The sequence below is a fragment of the Panthera uncia genome, chromosome C2, assembly GCF_023721935.1.
Source record: "Panthera uncia isolate 11264 chromosome C2, Puncia_PCG_1.0, whole genome shotgun sequence".
Taxonomy (NCBI): domain Eukaryota; kingdom Metazoa; phylum Chordata; class Mammalia; order Carnivora; family Felidae; genus Panthera; species Panthera uncia.
Genome location: NC_064810.1, coordinates 26,947,916 through 26,969,573, shown reverse-complemented (window position 1 = coordinate 26,969,573; position 21,658 = coordinate 26,947,916). Strand labels below are relative to the sequence as shown.

General features: G+C 35.6%; 1 protein-coding gene across 8 annotated transcripts in view; it reads left to right on the top strand.

The window, feature by feature from the left end:
• USP25 (ubiquitin specific peptidase 25) overlaps positions 1-21,658 on the top strand; it is a 149,722-nt gene that overhangs the window by 61,191 nt on the left and 66,873 nt on the right. For 7 of the 8 annotated variants that reach the window (XM_049627976.1, XM_049627974.1, XM_049627973.1 and 4 more), the window contains 3 exons: positions 3,642-3,728; positions 13,141-13,278; positions 17,393-17,469. In XM_049627976.1, the coding sequence (XP_049483933.1) occupies positions 3,642-3,728; positions 13,141-13,278; positions 17,393-17,469 (302 nt within the window). The remainder of the gene's footprint in view (positions 1-3,641; positions 3,729-13,140; positions 13,279-17,392; positions 17,470-21,658) is intronic. The other variant, XM_049627975.1, reaches the window with a different exon arrangement.

Genomic DNA, 21,658 nt, shown 5'->3' with positions numbered 1-21,658 from the left:
CATTTATGGTTATAGAGGGAAAGTAAAAAGAGAATATAGCAAAAGTAATATTTGAAAAGATGCCTGAGAATATTCCAAATGTGATGAATGGGATCAAGCCACAGATACTGGAAACAATAGGAATCAAGTAGCATAAACATAAAGAATATTGTGCCAAGGCACATAAAATGGAAAAAACTATGGACAAAGAGAAAATCCTAAAAGTAGCCAGGTGGAAAAGATGTATAGGCACACCTCAGAGACACATGGGTTTTGTTCCACACAATCGCAATAAAATGAATATCTTAATAAAACAAGTCAAATGAATGTTTTGGTTTCTTAGTGTGTATAAAAGTTATGTTTATACTATACTGCAGCCTATTCAGTATACAGTACGATTACATTAAAGAAAACAATATGTATACCTTAATTAAAAATAATTTATTGCTAAAAAATACTATTATCTGAGCTTTCAATGAGTCATAATCTTTTTGGTGGTGGAGGGTCTCGTTTCAATATTGATGGCTACCAACTGATGAGGGTGGTGGTTGCTGAAGGTTAGGGTGGCTGTGGCAGTTTCTTACACTAAGATGGCAGTGAAATTTGCCCAAACAGTTGAAAACCAAATCAATTGAATGAACACTTAGAAGCCACTGTAGTATTATTAATTAGCCTGATTTCAATATTGTTGTGTCCTAAGAAATAGGGAAGCCTGAGGAGAGTCAGAGAGAAGGAGGAATGGCCAGTTGGGGCAGCAATCATAACACATACAACATAATTGATTAAACTTGTCATCTTTTGTGGGCATGATTTGCAGAGCCCCCCAAAAGTTTGCATTAGTAACATGCAAGATCACTGATTGTAGATCACCATAAAAGATATAATAATAGAAATTTTAAAATATTGCAAAAATTACCAAAATGTGACACAGAAACACAAAATGAGTAAGTGCTGTTGGAAAAGTGGTGCCAATAGGCTTGCTTGACAAAGGGTTGCCATCAACCTTCAATTATAGAAAATATGAGCTCTACAAAATGCATTAAGATGAAGCGTTAAAACAAGAGGTGCCTGTATCACCTCTATAAAGAAACAAAACAAAGATTGACAGCTGACTTCTGAACACAAATACTGTTTTTAGAGTGCTGTAAAAAATAACTGGCCATCTAAAATTCTATAACTGGCAAAAATCTTACAAAAATGAAGAAAAACAATTTCACACTAAGCAGAAGCTGAAGTAATTCATTACCAATAGACCCACACCGAAAGAAATATAATTGTTTAGAAAGGTATTCAGGGAGAAGAAAAATGTTCCCTAATGGGAGTTTAGAGTAAAGAAGTGGGATTGAGATTATCCTAATTTGTCATTATTCTCTTTCCTATTTAAACTACTCATAAAACAGTCTGTATTTTATCATTTTTCTATCCCATTTCTTCAGTACTCCTTGCTGCCTCTCTTCCATCATTCTACTGAAAAGGTGATTTCCCAGTTGCCAAATCCAAAAGTTAGTTTTCTTCCCTTACCTTACTGGATCTGGCAACATTTGAGAGTATAGGTCCCTGATTTATCATGGTTCAGTTTATGATTTTTTGACATACAGTAGTACAAAAGCAGTATATATTCAGTAGAAGTTGTACTCTAAATTTTGATCATTTTTTGGGCTAGCAGTGTGCCGTATAGTACTTTCTTGTGATGCTAGCTCCTAGTCGGACATGTGATCACGAGGGTAAACAATGATATACGTACAACCATTCTGTACCCATACAACCTATTCTGTTTTTCACTTTCAGTACAGTATTTAATAAATTACATTATATATTCAACACTTTGTTATAAAATAGACTTTGTATTGGATGATTTTGCCCACCTGTATGCTAATGTAAATGTTCAGAACACTTTTGAGGTAAGCTAGGCTAAGCAAAGATGTTCGGTACGTTTTGTGTATTAAATGAATTTTCAGCTTAATGATACTTTAATTGTAGGGAGGGTTTATCCAGATGTAACCCCATCATAAATCAAGAAGTTCTGTATTGCAAATCTTGTCCATCTTGAAATTTGCCATTGATTCTTTGAAGTACTTCAGAATTTTCTGTGGTACTTTATTTTTCTATCTTTGTTGAGAAGCCCCTGACCTAGGTACTTTTTAAAGTTCCACAGTTACTCTGATACACTGCTATATTTGAAGGACATTTTCTCCTTTTTCTTTTTGCTTGCATACTCTTCACTTCCCATACTATTCTTATTTTGTCAGAGACTCAATATATTTTATTCTCTGCTTGTTCTCCTCGTGTCTGCATGTAGTGGGTACTCCATAAATATTTATTAAATGAATGAATAAATTAATTACCTCACATGTTCATTTGTTTAATTGAGAAATACTTCAAGATTACAAGATAACCAAAATATTTTCCTACAGTTTCTGTTGCCAGCTTTATGATTTTATCTTTCTTTCTTTTTTAATGTTTTTTAATGTTTATTATTTTTGAGAGAGAGAGAGAGAGAGCAAGCACGGAAGGGGAAGAGAGAGGGAGACACAGAATCTGAAGCAGGCTCCAGGCTCTGAGCTGTCAGCACAGAGCCCGATGCGAGGCTCGAACTCACAAACCACCAGATCATGACCTGAGCCGAAGTCGGCCGCCCAACCGACTGATCCACCCAGGCACCCCTGGTTTTATCTTTCATATTTAGGTCTTTAAACCACATCTATATCTATATATCTATATCCTAGTTTTTTCTTTATAGATAGTGGGCCAGTTTTCCCAACCCCCAACTCCTAAACAAAATCTTGTTTTATGATTGATTTGTGGTGCTACCTTTATGTTCTATCAAGTTGGCTCACACAACTTTGCTAAGACCTCATGCATCCTTGCCTCCTATAGTGATTTTCAACAGAAAGGAATATGTTTTACATCTTAAAAAACTTGACACACACATGTATATAAAATGGATACAATGAAAATTTTGCAAACAGTATTCTGGTGTGTTTACTGTGTATGACAGGTTCTGCTATTTTCAGTTGCATTTTGTTTCATTTTTTTAAACAAATAATCATGATGATGACAATATGAGTTCTAGGAAGCTTTCCTGTGGACATCTTTCATATGCTCTCATCCTCTGTGAGATCAATAGAATTATATCTTGGAGTCAGATTTCTATTGTCCTAATATCTTTCTCCTTTCTGGGCTGTGTGTCTTCTTGAGCATAGAGATAATATGTAATTTCTTTATGTCTCTATCACCTAGCAGCTGGCCCATAAATTTATTAGTGCTACATTTTTGTAGTATTGATACCTCAAGATAACGCAGTGAATATAACATGTTTAAAAAGTTCTAGACTTAGCATTTTTGTACCTTTTGAGGAAACTGCTTATTAAGCACATAGAGAAAGAAAGCTTTTAATAATATATAGTATGATTTTTTGTGTTGTCCACAATTAATTTTCTGCTTTTCCATACAATAAATATTGTTAATGATAAAGAATAGTGTGTCAGTATATAAGAAATTTGACATTTTCTCTAGGAGAAAATAGGTCTTGTGCTAGTGGCAACAATCCTGTGTATAAGTAGAATAGTTGTCAAAAATAAATCTCTAAGACCAGTCATATTTTTATAGTTCTGTTAATAGAACTTTCCCCTAGATTTTCTTAAATTGTTGTTCTTTTTCAGTCATTATTCAATCTTTTGGAATTTAGAAGATTAGTTCTGAATTACAAGCCTCCGTCAAATGCTCAAGATTTACCCCGAAACCAAAAGGTAAAACTATGAAAGATTTTTAAGCAGTGTGTATGTGTGTGTGTTGTGTGTGTGTGTGTGTGTGTGTGTGTGTGTGTGTGTGTGTGTGTATGTCATCATATTCTTTTATCTGTGCTTGATTTTAGGGCAGTTTGTCTCATCAAATATGAAACTGTTAATTTTGAATGTCAGCCCATTAATCTCAGTTACTACAGTAACTTTCTATTCTTTATCGGTATATTATAAATCTGAATTTTTCTTCACATGTGTGTCAATAATATGCTAGTTTATTGTGTCACTTTAGTAATTGCTTTTCACTCTCTCTTTTTTAAGTTCATTTATTTATTTTGGGGGGTGGGGAGAGGAGCAGAGAGAGAGAGAGGGAATCCCAAGCAGGGATTGACAGCTCTGAGAAAGCACAGAACCCAATATGGGGCTCGATTCCATGAACTGTGAGATCATGACTTGAGCTGAAATCAAGAGTTGTGTTGCTCAACTGACAGAGCCACCTGGGTGCCCCTCCCTTTTTCTTCTTTTTGAATTGTCAAATTTCAGGAACTTTATAGGTTTTAATTTATAATTCAAGGTTTTTCTTTCAATTGCCTCCCGAAAAATTGTGTGAAAATAAAAATTTTTGTGTAGATGAGCCCTTTAAAAGATTAGTTTTTACGGGCTGTCTTTGCAGTGACAATCTATAACTTCCTTTTTGTAAGTTTATATTGTTAGGCAATATAACGTGACAGAACACACACATAATCAGGGCTAGATTGCCTGGGTATCCTGGCTGTGGATTTAGGGTTTGAACTGTCTGTTCAGTTTCCTTTCCTGAAAGGTGTAAATAATATTAGTAATTATTGTATACGGTTTTGAGAATTAAATGAGGTAAAACATACAAAGGGCTTAGAAGTACATAGTTCATAGTAAGTACCTCAGATGATGTTATTGTATTCATGTTAGCTTTTCAAAGTAGGACTGATGCAGAAATTTATATTTAATGTAAGAAATTAATTATGGAGGTGATACATGTGAGTATTTAGGGCTTTAAGGATCTTGTCATAAAAAAAATTGTAGCCCTAAAAGGGGACTGGTTGCACAAAGAAGTTAAAGTGTTAGGTTACCATAAAGTATTGAACTTTGCGTGACTTCCTTTTAGTGTTAATGATATGTAATAGAATTATATTTTTCTTCTTTTTTTAAATTTTTTTTAATGTTTACTTATTTTTGAGAGAGAGAGGAGAGAGATAGAGTGTGAGTGGGGAGGGGCAGGGAGAGAAGGAGACACAGAATCTGAAGCAGGCTCCAGGCTCCAAGCTGTCAGTACAGAGCCTGACACGGAGCTCAAATTCTTGGACCGCAAGATCATGACCTGAGCCAAAGTCGGACGCTTAACCAACTGAGCCACCCGGGCACCCCTGTTTTTCTTTTTTTTAAAAATATTTATTTATTTATTTTGAGAGAGAGCACGCGTACATGTGAGTGAGCAGGGGAAGGAGACAGAGGATCCCAAGCAGGCTCTGTGCTGTCAGTGCAGAGCCTGATGTGGGGCTTGAACTCATAAACCATGAGATCATGACCTGAGCCTAGACCCAGAGTCAGACACCTAACCAGTTGAGCCACCCAGGCGTTCCTGTTTTTCTTTTAGTGTGTAATTTGAAATCACTTGTTCTGTAAACATGAAACATTTATAATGCAAACTAGTGGGAATACAATGATTTATAGCTAGCTTTTCAGGCTATAATCTTTGAGCAGTAGAGTATCAGGCTGGTAAGCAAGCCTAAACAAGCCATTTTCAAAGGGGACCAAGATTACCTGACTACCCTACAGACTTGCAGAGAAATTAAGCAAAACCCCTTCACTCATTACAGTTGTTCCATGAAGTTTTTTGGACTGTTGCTTCCATTATCACACCTTGTTAATAATCACAGTTCTCTCCTCTCTTTTTTTCTTTTTTTTTAATAATGCTTTCCTTTTTTTTTTTTTTTTAAATGTTTATTTACTTATTTCGAAAGAGAGAGTGCGCATGTGGCCTAGGAGCTGGGGAGGGGCAGAGGGAGAGAGGGAGAGAGAGAATCCCAAGTAGGCTCTGCACTGTCAGCACAGAGCCAAGCGTGGAGCCCCATCTCATGAATTGAGAGATCATGACTTGAGCCAAAATTAAGAAGTTGGGCGCTTAACCGACTGAGCCCCCCGAGTGCCCCCACAGCTCTTTCTTCTCATGTCTCAGTTGAAGTATATTTATAATTTACGTGACATTATTTGGAAATATTGCTTCCAATTAGGTATTTATATGTATCTTGACTTTTTCTCTTTTGTTTCTGGATTTTAGTGCTTTAAAGAGTTTTAATTTACTTTATTTTTCAAAATGTTGAATAAGACCAAGTTAGTTTTAGAGTCGTATTTAAAAACGATCATAACATCCATGCTTATGTACCAGAGCTAATTTTAGGATTGTTCAGCTGAGTACCCATGAAATATATAAATCTTACCTTCACCTTTCTAGAGAAATTTGTTTTCTTGCAGTAGATGGATCAGTATGTCCAGGTGTCCCTTTAGGTTAAGGAATTAAAAGGATCTCTACTTCAATTGTGAAAAAAAAACGCTTTATTTAGAAGAACTCTGTGCAGTTTTTTAAAAGATTATTTCACAAATGAAGTTATTCTTTAAGTTTATTATTTTTATTTATTTTGGTAGAGAGATAGCAAGCAGGAGAGGGGCAGGAGAGGGAGACAGAATCTCAAGCAGGCTCTGCACTGGCCCCACAGAGCCTGTTGCAGGGCTCAAACTCATGAACCCTTGAGATCATGACTTGAGCTGAAGTCAAGAGTTGGATGCTTAACTGACTGAGCCACCCCAGTGCCGCTGAAGTTATTCTTTAATGTGGCATGGTAACATCAATACATACTGTAACTGACATCTCTGAAGCAGATATGTGGGACTAATAGGTAGTTATCAGCCACTGATTGGCGCTACATTCAGCTGAGGTGATGAAAAACACCAGGTGTACTGACTGAGTCACCCACACACCCCAAGGTACTGTTTGTAATTTTAATGTCTAGGAGAATTGTGAGGTACTAGAAGTCTAAAGATGGATTCTCACCGTAAACATCTTACCCCTCCCCACTCCCATTCATAATGTCTTTTGGCTTAAACAGTCATAAACTGATGACAAAACATGTTCAAATGTTGAGAAAACAGAGATAAATAGTTCATAATAGTGGTAATCTTCATACAAATAGCTAAAAGCTTATTACTCATAAGGTATATTATTTAAAGTCTTGTTTAAGGGTGAATATTTCCAAATAAACAATATTTTCTCATTTTCCACTACTCATAGATAAGATGCATATGAGCAGGGAATATGTTTAATTGAATTCCGTTTGGCAAACACCTGAAGGAATTTGAATTTTCAAATGACAGAGTCATTCTGGAATTTCTGTCTTTAGTTATGAATAAAGTAATAAGATTGGATTTACAGGTTTCAGTACATTTCAAAGGATTCAAAGCTTGCAAAGTATATTTTCTGACTGCGGTGGAATAAAGATGGAATTTGACAACAGAAAGATATTAGAAAATCTCTCTGATTATGGAAAATTAAGTAATACACCTTTAAATAACCCAAGGGACAAAGAGAAAATCAGAGGGGAAATTTCAGAATATTTTAAATTAAAACACAACATACCAAAATTAGAAGGATATAGCTAAGGCAGATGTTAGTGGAAAAAACATGAACTAAACACATTAGAAATTAAGAATAGTTTCAAATTTATGACATTGGCTTGCACATCAAGAAATTAGAAAAAAAAGCACATTAATATTTGAAAATAGAACAAAGGAAATAATAAAGATAACAGCTAGATTATTGAAATAGAAATGAAATTGAAATAGTAGAGAAAATTAATGGAACCAAAAGCTGCTTCTTAAGATCAGTAAAATGAATTTCTAGGTAGTCTGAGCAAAAAAAAAAAAGAAGAAACAAATTACCAGTATAAACAATGAAAGAGAGGGACATCACTATAAATTATCTAGAAAATAAAATAGAATAGTGGATTATAAATAGACAAATATCTTGAAAGCCACAAACTACTGAAGCTCACTGATGGAAAAATAGATAACCTGAGTATCCCTATATTACATAAAGAAATAGAATTTTTAGTTAACCTAATCACCAAAAAATTCAACAATGAAGTAGCTTACTGGTGAATTATACCAAACATGTAAGGAAAGAATAATACCAGTTCTCTACATGTTTTTTCAGAAAATTGAGAATGAGGTAAAACTTCCCAGTTCATTCCATGCGCCCAGCATTACTGTGAAGCCAAATAGAAAAAGATATTTCTTTTATTTTTTTTTAATTTTTAAATACCTTTTTAAGTTTGTTTATTTATTTTGAAAGAGAGAGCATGTGTGAGCAGGGCTGGGTCAGAGGAAGAGGGAGAGAGAGAATCCCAAGCAGGCTGTGTGCTGTCAACACCGAGCCTGACACAGGGCTCCATCCTAGGAACTGCAAGATGGTGACCTGAGCTGAAATCCAGGTGCGCTGCTCAACCGACTGAGCCATCCAAGCACCCTTAGAAAAAGATATTTCAAGAAAAGGAAACTAATGACCAATATTCTTCATGAACATAAAAGCAAAATGTTGTAGCAGATATTTGGCAAATAACTCTTGAAACATCCATAAAGGATACTACCTCAGCAACTGGAGTTTATGTAGACTGCAAGGTTGGTTTAGTGTTCAAAAATCAGTCTAATTCACCATGGTAACAGACTAAAGGAGAAAACCATATAATCACCTTAGTAGATAAAGAATTTGACAAAAGCTCATGTACCTAAAATCTCTCAGAAACTAGAAACTGGAAGAAGCTTTTTTATCTTGATAAAAATCATTTATGAAAAGCCTATGACTAATATAATACTTAGGTGAAAGACTGAGTGCTTTTCCCCAAAAATCAGGAGGAAGCAAGGATATCTGTCCTCACCACTTCTGTTAAACAGTAGACTGGAGTTCTTAACCAGTGCTATAAAGCAGGAAAAGGAAATAAACATGAAGATTAGAAGGGAAGAAATAAAGGTGTCATTGTGTATATGCTTGGTTGTCTATGTAGAAAATTCTAAGTACTGTACAAAAATAAATAAAAGATGGTAGAACCAAGGAATGAACTCAGCAAGGTTACGTGATATGAGGCAAACATGCAAAAATCAATTTTATTTCTAGGGGCACCTGGGTGGCTCAGTCAGTTAAATGTTGGGCTGTTGACTTCAGCTCAGGTCATGATCTCACGGTTCATGAGTTCGAGTTCTGTGTCGGGCTCTGCACTGACAGCACAGAGCCTTCTGGGATTCTGTCACCCTCTCTCTCCTCCTCCCCCTCTTCTTCTTTCTCTCTCTCTCAAAAGAAACTTTAATTTTTTTTTTAATGTTTATTTTTGAGAGAGAGAGAGAGAGACAGAGTGTGAGCAGGGGAGGGGCAGAATAGGAAGGAGACACAGAATCAGAAGCAAACTCCAGGCTTCCAGCTGTCAGCACAGAGCCTGATATAGGGCTCGAACTCATGAACCCTGAAATCATGACCTGAGCCGAAGTTGGACGCTTAATCAACTGAGCCACCCAGATGCCCCTCAAAATAAACTTAAAAAAAAAATCAGTTGTATTTGTAAATACAGTGGGAAATTTAAATTAAAAAATACATATATACAGTAGCATAAAATGTGGACTATTAGGGGTAAAGTGGGCAAAAGATACTTGTAGAAAACCACAAAATTTTGCTGAGAGAAATTAAAGAGATAGATATGTTTAAGGATGAGAGGATTCTATATTGATTGTTATGATATCAATTATCCCCAGTTTAATCTATAGATTCAGTGTAATCTCGATCATAATTCCAGCAGGCTTTTTCATAGGAATTGACAAATTGATATTACATTTGTATAGAAAATCGGACTACTAGAATAGCCATAGTAGTTTTAAAAAGAAAGACAATGTGGGGCGCCTGGGTGGCGCAGTCGGTTAAGCGTCCGACTTCAGCCAGGTCATGATCTCGCGGTCCGTGAGTTCGAGCCCCGCGTCAGGCTCTGGGCTGATGGCTCGGAGCCTGGAGCCTGTTTCCGATTCTGTGTCTCCCCCTCTCTCTGCCCCAACCCCGTTCATGCTCTGTCTCTCTCTGTCCCAAAAATAAATAAAAAAAAAAAAAAAAAAAAAGAAAGACAATGTTGGAAGAATCAACTCTTATGCATTATTTTTGGTGAAAAGATAGTCTAGTCATACAGATCAATGGAACAGAATAGAATCCAGAAATAGACCTACACATATAGAGTGAGTTGGTTTTAATGAGAATTGACAAAACAATTCAGTAGACAAAGGAAAATCTTTTAAACTAATGGTATCGTAGACAAAAAGATAACCCTCAGCCCTTACAGAACATATCTTTTTCAAATATATGAAAAAAACTGATAATGGATTATAGACCTAAAAGAAAACAAACTATAAAAATTCTTGATGAAAACATTAGAGAAAATTTTAATGTCTTAGGTTAAGAAAAGATTTCTTAAGTGGGAGAAAACAAGGACACAAATCATAAAAAAATGATTAACTGGACTTCATCAAAATTAAAAACTTATCTGAAAAATTTATACAAAATGAAAAGCTAAGCCACAACTGGGAGCAAATTGCTCTCAGCCAATTTCTGTGGCTAGAAAATCTTTCTGAATTTCAAAAGGCGAAATTGTAAATGATGTTAAATGCAGCTACTACATTTGGCTAAATTATGAAAATATCACCACATGCAGAAACTATTCAAACTATTCTTAGTCTTTTTTTAAAAAAAGACTTATTAAGGTGTAACTGATGTACAATATACTGTATAGTATAAAGTGCACACTTAGCAAAACATGTATCAGATAAAGGAATTGTATCTAGAATATATACAGAACTTGCATAAGTCAATAAGATAAGCTATTACTGTTCTGGGAAAAATATTTGGACAGACACTTCACCAAAGAGGATCTACAGACAAATAACTACATGAAAAGGTGCTTGACATTATTTCATAGGAAAATTGAAATTAAAACTAGAGGTGCCATTTTGTACCTACTGGAAGAACTAGTTAAAAATATAACCCATATCCAAATGATGTAGAAAATGGATCTAGAACTCTTATTAAGCTGTCAGTGGGAATATAACATGTATAACGCTTCTGCAAAAGCAGTTTGGTTGTTTCTTGAAAAAATAAATCTACATACAACCTAAGCTCTCTCCAAGTTTTTACTCAAGAGAAATTAAAACATATGTCCACACAAAGACATGTACGGTAATAGCCACAACAGCTGGAATAGGTCACTGGATAAAGAAGTGTGGGATATTCAGACAATTAGAATACTACTGAGCGTTAAGACAGAATGGATTGTTAACACACACAGTCTTGGGGATGAAACTCAAAATAATTACTTCTGTTGTAAGAAACCAGACTAAAATGAGTACATAGAGTATGATCTGATTTGTGTAAATTTCTAAAAAATACAAAGTGACCATGGTTGCCCTGGGATGATCAGGGAAAGGGAGTAAAGTTTGAAGAAACTTGTGGGAGTGATGGATAGGTACATTGTCTTGTCTGTGGTGATGCTTTCATGGATGTATACATGTCTGAAGCTCAGGAAAGTATGTACTTTATAATGTACAGTATATTGTACATCAGTTATACTTTGAGAAGTCTTTTTTTTAAAAGACTAAGAATAGTTTGGATAGTTTCTGCATGTGGTGATATTTTCATAATTTAGCCAAATGTAGTAGCTGCATTTAACATCATTTACAATTTTGCCTTTTGAAATGCAAAAAGATTTTCTAGCCATGGAAATTAGCTGAGAACAAAAATGTTTAAATAAATTATTTTACTTTTCCAATGTGCTTCTCAGCAGAAATACACTAAATTTTCAAAAGCCCATTTATTTCATCCTTGTTCTTAGCAAGGAATGTCTCAAAAAACTGTGCTAACTTAGATTTGGTCATAAAAGAAAGAAATTGAGCTCAGAAAATTAAGGGTATTTTGGAAATTATTTTGTGGATTAAAATTGTATTTATACTTTTAAAACCTATCTATATAAGGCATTTGAGGGGGAGTAGGAAGTACAACAGAAAAATTATAGGTTAGTTTTCTTTCATTTAAAACTTTTACATTTACCCTTTATCATCGATGATGGATTTTATTATACTTATATAAAATACATGTTTTCTATAACTTACCACTTTCATTCAGACAATGCACTTTGTGATTGCTGTAATGGTGTATTGTTTTTGGATCAAATGCCAAGCATTTGGAGCCAAATGTTTTATTCCTTTACACTTGTTTCTTAGGACTCCTTTTTAAAATGCATTCTAGGAACAACTATTTCTACATTGATTATATCATTCTGGACAGCACTATACATATACACACACATCCCTACAGTTTATAATGTTGAGAACACCAACTGTATACACTTGGAAGATTTTTCTCATATTTCAATCGAATAGATAACCTTTACGTGTTGAAATTGTTATTGCAAGAGCTAAGTATATAATAAGAACTGCTTGTTTGATTTGTTACCATATTTATTTAACTGAGATATGTGAATTCCATTCTTTAAAAACATTTCCTTCTTGTTTTAAAGTAAGTTGTTCATAATTGATAATATTGGGTTGTTTTTGGTTTTTTTCTGGAAGGTTTAAACCAAATGTAAAGAATTGAATACCTGCTTTGTGTAGTAGAAAGTTGTGGAAGAAATTTAGAAGTTCTTGTTTTTGAGAAGCTTACAGTCTATTGAGACACAAAAGTTAAGATTTCAAAGGAACACTAGAAGCATGATACATTAGTCTAATATTAGGAACTACTTAATTACTTATTAGACTCATATTGTCTGATTATTAGGATCATCACAGGACACTCCCAGTTGGTGATTCATTGCTGAGTGAAAGACATTCATTTTAGTAGATGTGGAGTTTGAAGGAATTATTGACTTGAAGGGGTCTAGGAAGGCTTCATGGAAGAGGAGGGATCTTTGTTTAAATGGGCTTATTGAGGAAAAGTACTTAAATAGTGCCTGGCACGAAGTTAGCACTCATTGAATATCGGCTGTTGTTATTGCTGTCCACAGCAGCTGGCTTTGCTGAATGGAAAGAATTATAATAAATAGGCTTGAATGAGGAGGATATTCTTGGCTGGGTAATAACATGATTAGCTATAAAAATGTAGCATTTGTGCTAAAATTGTGAGCTAAGCGTAGGTCCTCTGCTGTTTTTGTGCTCTACTCTGTTGAATCTCCTAGATCACAACAGTCTTCTTTAATTACGATGTAAGGAGTGCTGGACTCCTCCCTAATCAATATTAGTTAAGTTTTTGCATTTTAAAATGAATATCTGTTTACCAATAAAGATTAATCTTCACTTAAGATTTTCCCCCCAATAGGAGCATCGGAATTTGCCTTTTATGCGTGAGCTGAGGTATCTATTTGCACTTCTTGTTGGTACTAAAAGGAAATATGTAGATCCATCAAGAGCAGTTGAAATTCTTAAGGATGCTTTCAAATCAAATGACTCTCAGCAGGTAGTTTTTTTTTTTTTTTGTACTTATATATTACCGATCGTATTTTATTTAATCTGATTGTTCCTTAATTAGTTTTTTCAAAGATACATGACAATTGACGATGTTGTTATTCATCTTTATTAAAAATAAGTTGTAGTCATTTGAAACATTGCTTATTTGGAAGGTTTACTTTTACATTAAAAAAATAATGGTGATCTTGAAAAGTCTTAAATGAAGCTGTGATTTATATTATGATTGAAATTAATAAGTGAAAACGGGTAAAATTAAGAGTGTTCACAAATATGTATATATAAATCTTCACGAATGTGTGATAATCCAATGCTACTATAGTATACATGCTTTTGATATGTCTGTTTTTGTTGACAGGGAATAGTTTCTTTAATTACTCAGAAAAGGTTTCTGAACTACATTAACTTCGTTATTGCTGCTTCTGGTTTTCAATCTTTGTATAGTGCTATTTTGTGGTTTTCAAAATCTATTTCTTAAAGATAATTGGGAGTTTCACATATAATTTGAGAAGTCAGAAATTAAAAAAGAAGGAGAATAAGAAAAGCAAAGAAAATAGCAGTGTACTAGCAGCAGTGATGGAGGAGATGGCAGTGAAGCAGATGAAACGTTTCAGGAGAGATTCCTAAAGCCACCGCACTTGCAGCAGACTGGGCTGTATCTGTTATGTGGATATGTAGAGACAGTGTTTGGAGAAGGTTCTGAAAAGATGTGTAATTCTGCCACTGTCTTCCCCATGTTTTTTGTTTGTTTGTTTTGTTTTGTTTTTTTGTTTTTTTTTGGTTTTTTTTCATGAAATTTATTGTCAAATTGGTTTCCATACAACACCCAGTGCTCATCCCAAAAGGTGCCCTCCTCAATACCCATCACCCATCCTCCCCCCCCTCCCACCCCCCATCAACCCTCAGTTTGTTCTCAGTTTTTAAGAGTCTCTTATGCTTTGGCTCTCTCCCACTCTAACCTCTTTTTTTTTTTTTTTTTCCTTCCTCTCCCCCATGGGTTTCTGTTACGTTTCTCAGGATCCACATAAGAGTGAAAACATATGGTATCTGTCTTTCTCTGTATGGCTTATTTCACTTAGCATCACACTCTCCAGTTCCATCCACGTTGCTACAAAAGGCCATATTTCATTTTTTCTCATTGCCACGTAGTATTCCATTGTGTATATAAACCACAATTTCTTTATCCATTCATCAGTTGATGGACATTTAGGCTCTTTCCATAATTTGGCTATTGTTGAGAGTGCTGCTATAAACATTGGGGTACAAGTGCCCCTATGCATCAGTACTCCTGTATCCCTTGGATAAATTCCTAGCAGTGCTATTGCTGGGTCATAGGGTAGGTCTATTTTTAATTTTCTGAGGAACCTCCACACTGCTTTCCAGAGCAGCTGCACCAATTTGCATTCCCACCAACAGTGCAAGAGGGTTCCCGTTTTTCCACATCCTCTCCAGCATCTATAGTCTCCTGATTTGTTCATTTTGGCCACTCTGACTGGGTTTTGTTTTAAAGACACTTTTATGGCAAAGATACATCAATGAAAAAGGTGCTCACATTAGGATTTGCTCTTGTTTATTTTTGGTTGGTTTGGTTTTTAAAAAAATTTCTAACAAAGTTCCAGTGCTGTATAGGTTTAATGTCTTACTCTTATCTGTTATAATAACACTTAACATAGTCAAATATTCTTAAAAATGATCTCAAACCCCCATTTTAGAGTACTCCTGGTTCTACGTGTCTTTTTTTTTTTTTTTTTTTTGTAGCACTGTTTCTTTAGTATGTTCATTATATTCTCTAATAGCTTTGGGCATAAAATTAAATTTAAAAAGTCACTTCTATTCCCTGACTTATGTTTCTTATGGAATTGCTTTTTCTATGTCTTTTTCTTGGTTACTATGAATATTAATCTTTGGGTATCTTTTCGTATTTAAGAATGAGGCTGCACAAACTTATTGGGAGGCTTATATGTACACTGTAGACTTTTTAGTTTTGTTAGAGTGGACAGGGAGACAACTAGCTGTTGTTAGGCTGTTACAGACTCTTGACTGTCACGATGCGAATGCCATTGCTTTAGGCTGCAGTGTAGACTAACTAGTTTTCTTGTTGTTAGTTCTTTTTCTCTGGAGATCTTTTAGAGTAGTTGCACGTTATATTCAGGTTGATACAGGTTTGATTCTCTTTTCGCAGACGCTTGAATCTGAAACACACATTAGTGGCAGAGTGGAATAAATCCACGAGTGAAGTAAACATCATTACTTTTTTAGAACGTGAATTCATACTTCTATTTGATAGTCTTCTTAAATATATCATGTTTTGGAATATGCAAGAGTCTTGTGGGATACCCTTTGGTATATAGTACTGTCAATTTTAATTATACCTATAATTGTTACAGTTTAAAATTAAAATGTTGTGGGAAAGGCCTCATCTTTTTTCTCTTGATGAAAGCAGGCAGAATTCTTTTGTAAATGTTGATTTTAGATCAACTGCTTAAAAAGGGATTGATTTATTCTGAATAGTATTGTGATAAGTAGGAAATGTGTGTTTCTTGTTAGATTTAACCTTGCAAGATAAGTAAATTACAGAATTTTAAAGTTATGGAAAGTTGTTTTTAAGGTGTTCTGTTAGTTTGTGGGGCAGCTGTAACAAATTACCATAAACCATTGACTTCAAAGCAACTGAAAACTATTCTCTCACAGTTCCAGAGGCCAGAAGTCTAAAGTAGAGGTGGTGGCAGGGCTGTGGTCCCTCCCATGGCCCTAAGGGAGACTTCTTCTTGCCCTAACCATCTGCTGGTGGCTTGTGGTATTCCTTGGCTTTTCGTGGCATAGCTCCTGTCTCTGTTACATGGCCTTTTCCCCTGTGTGTCTTTGAGTGTGCTTCTTTTCTGTTTCTTGTAAGAATACCTATCCATTGGATTTAGGGCCTACCCTAATCAAGGATGATCTCATGTAGAGATTTACCTTAATTATATCTGCAAACACCCATATTCTAAATAAGATTTCATTCTGAGGTTCCAGGTGGACATACATATTGGTGGGCCACTATTTAACTCACTCCAGTTCGTATGGATGTTTATAACTGGATTTTTGGGCTGAGTTTAGTTATCTCTAACTATATGGCTTTGGAACAATTCATTTAAGCTTCTTAGATCCTAGTTTCAGCGTTCTAAAGGTGAATGGATAGACCCAGATGCTCTTCAGAAAACTTCTAGCAGGAAAAATATGTAATAGTAAATTTGTTTAATACTTGGGGCTCTTTTGGTAAATAAAGGCAGATTGCTTACATTGATTCATCGGTCTTTGGCAGAGCAGACTTAGTTGGATTGGTTTACTTTTTCTCCCTAGGTTCTAGATGAACCTATTTTCTATGTTCCACCTCACATTATTGAAAGGATTATGGTAGTTCATGAGTAAAACTGCCACTGTCTATTCCTGTTTTTCCATGTTAGGGGAACTAGGACTGAAAGAAGGGATGGCAACAGGTGAGGTTTGTGCTAGTTCTGAACGGAGAATTTTAGAGTTCATGAGATGGTGGACTTGATACTGGGAGTTGGTGACTGATTGAACTAAACCTGTCCAAGGTAACATATCTTAGTAAAAGTGCACATGGCTTAAAAAGTTGGGTGTAAAGTTGAATTAAGAAAATGAATTGTCAAAAATCACATCTTCATTCTAAGAGAGAAGCCAGTAACAATTCTTTATATAATAAAGAATCTGTTAATGTGGGTCCTTCATTTTATAAACATTCATTAGAGAACCCTTTTTTGGGGTGATAATTGTTTTTAAAAATCTCATTTGCAAATTAGAATTTATGTATGTGTGTGTATGTGTATAATACATATATTATATTTAACGTATAATACATGTGTATATTTTTTCCCATATTATAACCTAATTACTGTGATTTATCATTATAATGCTGACTCTCAGATCTTAGTTTTATTCTCTGGTTAGATTATAAATATTTATTGTATTTGATGTGAAACATTTCATGTAATACTTTGGGGAAAAGTCAGTAATTTTATATTTGATATGACGGGCTGTAAGTTTTATGTTGCAGTATTTAGTATTTTTATGAGTAGGCTTAATAAGACCTTGTTTTCTTTCCACAGCAAGATGTGAGTGAGTTTACACACAAATTATTAGATTGGTTAGAAGATGCCTTCCAAATGAAAGCTGAAGAAGAGACGTAAGTTACCATAACATTTAGTGATGGGGTTTTAGGAGATTGATAAATAATGCTCATTTTTTCCTTTTATGTATCAGTGTTTATGGATAAATAGGAAGCTGAGATAAATATGTAGGAACCCAAAATATTGTCAAGTTGTTTGAAATTTTTGGCCAAAATGCTGGGTAGTTCTAGATATCTATTGTAAGATTAGAATCCAGCCAGAAATATCTAAAAAGCAACCCCTGAGAGGCTGATCCCACATGCCCAGTTGTTTTCTTTGGATTTGACAGTCTGTTTTCATGAGGAGGAATGGGTTAGTGGTGAGAAGAGATCCCAAGAGTGTTATTTCCAATGGAATCCTATTACATGGAATCACAAGGACAAGGATATGAAGTTCCTCTTCGACATTCTCTAGCTTTTTATTTTCTGCCCATCAGGTTGATCCATTAAGATTTTGGTTGTTTAAGAAATCTACACACTTTCAGCACAGTCCTACTCCCATTCCAGTGAGGCCCCTCTCTTAATACCAACCACTGGTTCCTTTGTGTGTCTTCATGAAACATGGGTGGACCATTTAGGATTTGCCAGCACATGTTCTGATGTGATCCTACAAGATGAAGTATATAAATTAACACCTAGAAGACAGAACTCCAGGGCAGAAAATTGTCTCCCTTCTCTTTTTTTCTTATTTTTAAATTATAACCAGCTTCACTGTTCAGTAAAAGTCATTGTACAGGTCTGCAATGAAACTAAATTAAAGTAAAAAATTTCTACTTCTACAATGTTAGCCAATAAGAAATGCCCCTAATCTTTAATAGAGACTTTCCCCTTTCATCCTTCATTTCCCAGGAGAAAAATAATTTCCCATATTATATTCCCTTGGTCTTTGAATGTAAAGGCCACAGAAGTTTTATACTTAAAAATCCGATTTTATTTTTGCCTTTGTGGTTGGAGTCTAACAAAAAATAAAAGTCACTTGCGAGTTCCTAAGTTTGTTCACCCTAATGCTACATACATGTTATTTCTGTGCCTGAATAGCACTGGAGTTCTGCAGCTGTAGCCTGGGCTCTCTCACTCGGGTGTGTATAGATCCTTCAGTCCTTCAGACGTTCACTTTCATATGCTTGAATTTTAGCTTTCAGAGGGTTATTACGACACACATGTTTAACACTGAATGGTCTCTTACCTTTGAAATTTTGAAACAAAAGCTAAACTTCAACCCTTTAGCTCTCAGTTCAACTATATAATATTCTCGGAACTTTGTGCAATCCAGACCCAAGTCGTTGCCAAAGGCAGTAGCAGAAATTTAGGATATGTCGTAAGCAGGAAATCATTGGTTTTAATTCTGCCAGGATGCCTGCTTGCAGAGGGGCCACTTGCTTGCAGACAGCAATGTGTTGTGAACATAAATAGAGGTGGGAGAAATCTCTGAAGAGATCAATTATAGTTCTAAGCCCATATAGTATTTGAAGAAAAAAAATTCTAGTTTTGGTAAATTTTACTCAGAATGGGGCAATTGAAAGCTCCTTCCTTCTTGGCATGTTTAGAAGTTTATGATGGTGACAGCTCTGGTCCTCAGGTTCTCCTCTTTCCTATCCACCCAAAGTTTTAGTTGCATTTTCCTTACGAGCTTCAGTTCCTAAGGCTCCAAGTGGTACATTGCATGACTTACTTTTGTGCCACAGTGGTGGTGCCCATGGCCTTTGGTATGGAATTACTTAGGCTTCTGAAACCTGCCTCTTAGGTTAGTTTCTTTCTTCTCTTCATGTTAGTTTCTCTCTTCATGTTAGTTTCATCTGGAAAAATCTCCCCATCAGATTCCTGAAATGCATCTGCTGTTGATGCATCTGAAACCTGAGTCCCAGCATCTTACACTCTTTCCTCAGCTTTTGAATGTTCAACACCTTGTGTATATTTCTTTCTGCTGCATCTTTTTTCTGGGTGGCATATGCCTCTAAAGTTCACATACTTGTGTATTTTATTCTTCTTTTAGGACGATTTGGCTGAATTTTTAACAGTTTAACCTTCTTCTTAGCCTGTATGTCATGCAGAGCCAGCCCTGTTTGTTGGATGAGTGTCTTTTTTTCCCTATTCTTTGGGTTTGTTTTCTGGCCTTTACATTTGTTTTTTCTAATTTATTCCTTTGATATTGTCTTGATAGGTGCCTCATAATGAGAGTTAACAGACCCTGATCCATGAGAGTTGTCCACCCTGGTTTCTGTCTTGTACAGCTCATGTCCCTTGTATCTTTCCTTAGAGTTCTAATACCAAAAATTCACTGGGCATGTTTCCTGAGAGTATGAATAGGATCTGTATCCTCAGTCTGTGATAACGGAGTCTCTGAAGTTCTGTCAGTAATTCTTTGAATTTTACCCTGAAATCCCTAGTTCCTCCTCTCAAACCTATCCAGATTTTCTAAAAGTACGTCATTTAGTTTATCCTATCTTTAGTATATCATCCCCAATTGCTTTTTACCTGTCTCCATAGAAGGGTGCCTAAATCCTTATTCCTTCGGGGGGGGGGGGGCATTTTATCTTGATTTTGGAGATCTTGTTTATTATTTATTTATATGTTAATTTTCGTTGCGTTCTAGTCACCTTTTCTGACCTAGTAACTAACAGATTATTTCCCCTTTTTCTACAACTGTTTTAAAAGAAGCTGGAACTTTTCCATTCCAATTCACCTGAAATCTTAACTTTTATTTGAAATATGTTCTCCATGTTAATTTCCCCATAATTTTCTATCTGCTCTTAACTGTTTGTGGAGCTAAAACTATTTTTGAATGCCTCCCCCTATTGAAACAGAGCTTCCCAGTTGGTGTGGCATGGCTAGCCAGATATGGGTATATGGAGATATTGATCCTATTTCTGTGACCATGAGAAAATATGTCTTTTTACCTCAGAGTTCTCTGCATATATTATATATGTACCAAAGGTGTTAAAAAGATTGGGAAGCTGTGACTCTGTTAGCTATCCTAGGCCTTTGAATTCCTGTTCCAGCCTAATTCCCAAAGATAAGATGTCCCTGATACAAATTTTCTGTAGTGATTTCTTTTGGCCTTTATTTGTGTCAGTCTATCTTTACTACTGCTTTCATGCAAGTGGTGGGTCTCTCTCATTTTTATTATAGGAATCTTGTGTCTTTTTAATTGGTCTTCACTTGCGTTCCTTACTTTTCTGTTGGTATAACCGTCTGGACCCCTGAGATTCATAAAGTTTAAATGCAGGGCAAAGAGGGGCGCCTGGGTAGCTCAGTTGGCTACGTATCCAACTTCATCTCAGGTCATGATCTCGCGGTTCGTGAGTTTGAGCCCCACATTAGGCTCTGTGCTGACATCTCAGAGCCTGGAGCCTGCGTGGGATTCTGTGTCTCCCTCTCTCTCTGCCCCTCCCCCACTCACACTCTGTCTCTCAAAAATGAATAAATGTTAAAAAAAAAATTAAAAAAAGTAAATGCAGGGCAAAGAATAGGACCTCTGAGAGGTTGGAAAGGACAAGGTAAACAATTTTTAGAAGATTCCTTCCTGACTCCTTAGGGAAGGTCAGTGTTCACCACAGATTAGTGGAGAGTAGGACAAAATTCAGGCAGGATGATTTGAAAAGAGATTTAGAAAGTACATTCAGAATTGGTAGAGCTTCTCAACATCCAGTTTCTTCTGGCAAGTCACCAACCTGGGAAGTTATTGCTCATGGAGTACGTGTGTGACCATAAGGAGAAAAATCAGGAATGTTGATTTCCTACATAAAAACAAGAGGCCACGGGAAGGAGATTCCCGCTAATATTCACATCTAAAGATTCATAGATTTTTATGTCAAGAGACACAATCTTTGGATTATTCCTGTTTCCCGTATCAGTCTTAAATCCTTTTTATTCTCACAGTGTAAAATACATAAGGTATGAAGTAAATTTTTCCTATAGAGTTAAAATGCCCAAAGACTAAATATATGTAGTGGGAGAGGATACATTGATTTTGGTGTCGGATTTGAGTCCACTTCACAGCTTGAGCACTTACTAATTTTGTAAATTTGGGCAAGTGACTTAACTTGCTTTATAGCTTTATTAGTACAATAGAGGTAATTATACTACCTGTTATCAGATAATTATACTACCAGATAGTCCAGTGACAACAACCCCAACAGTTTACAGTCTTATATTGTTAGATGTGTCCATTGGGTGTGAGCAAGGGGCTGTGCCCATTCTTTTGCTC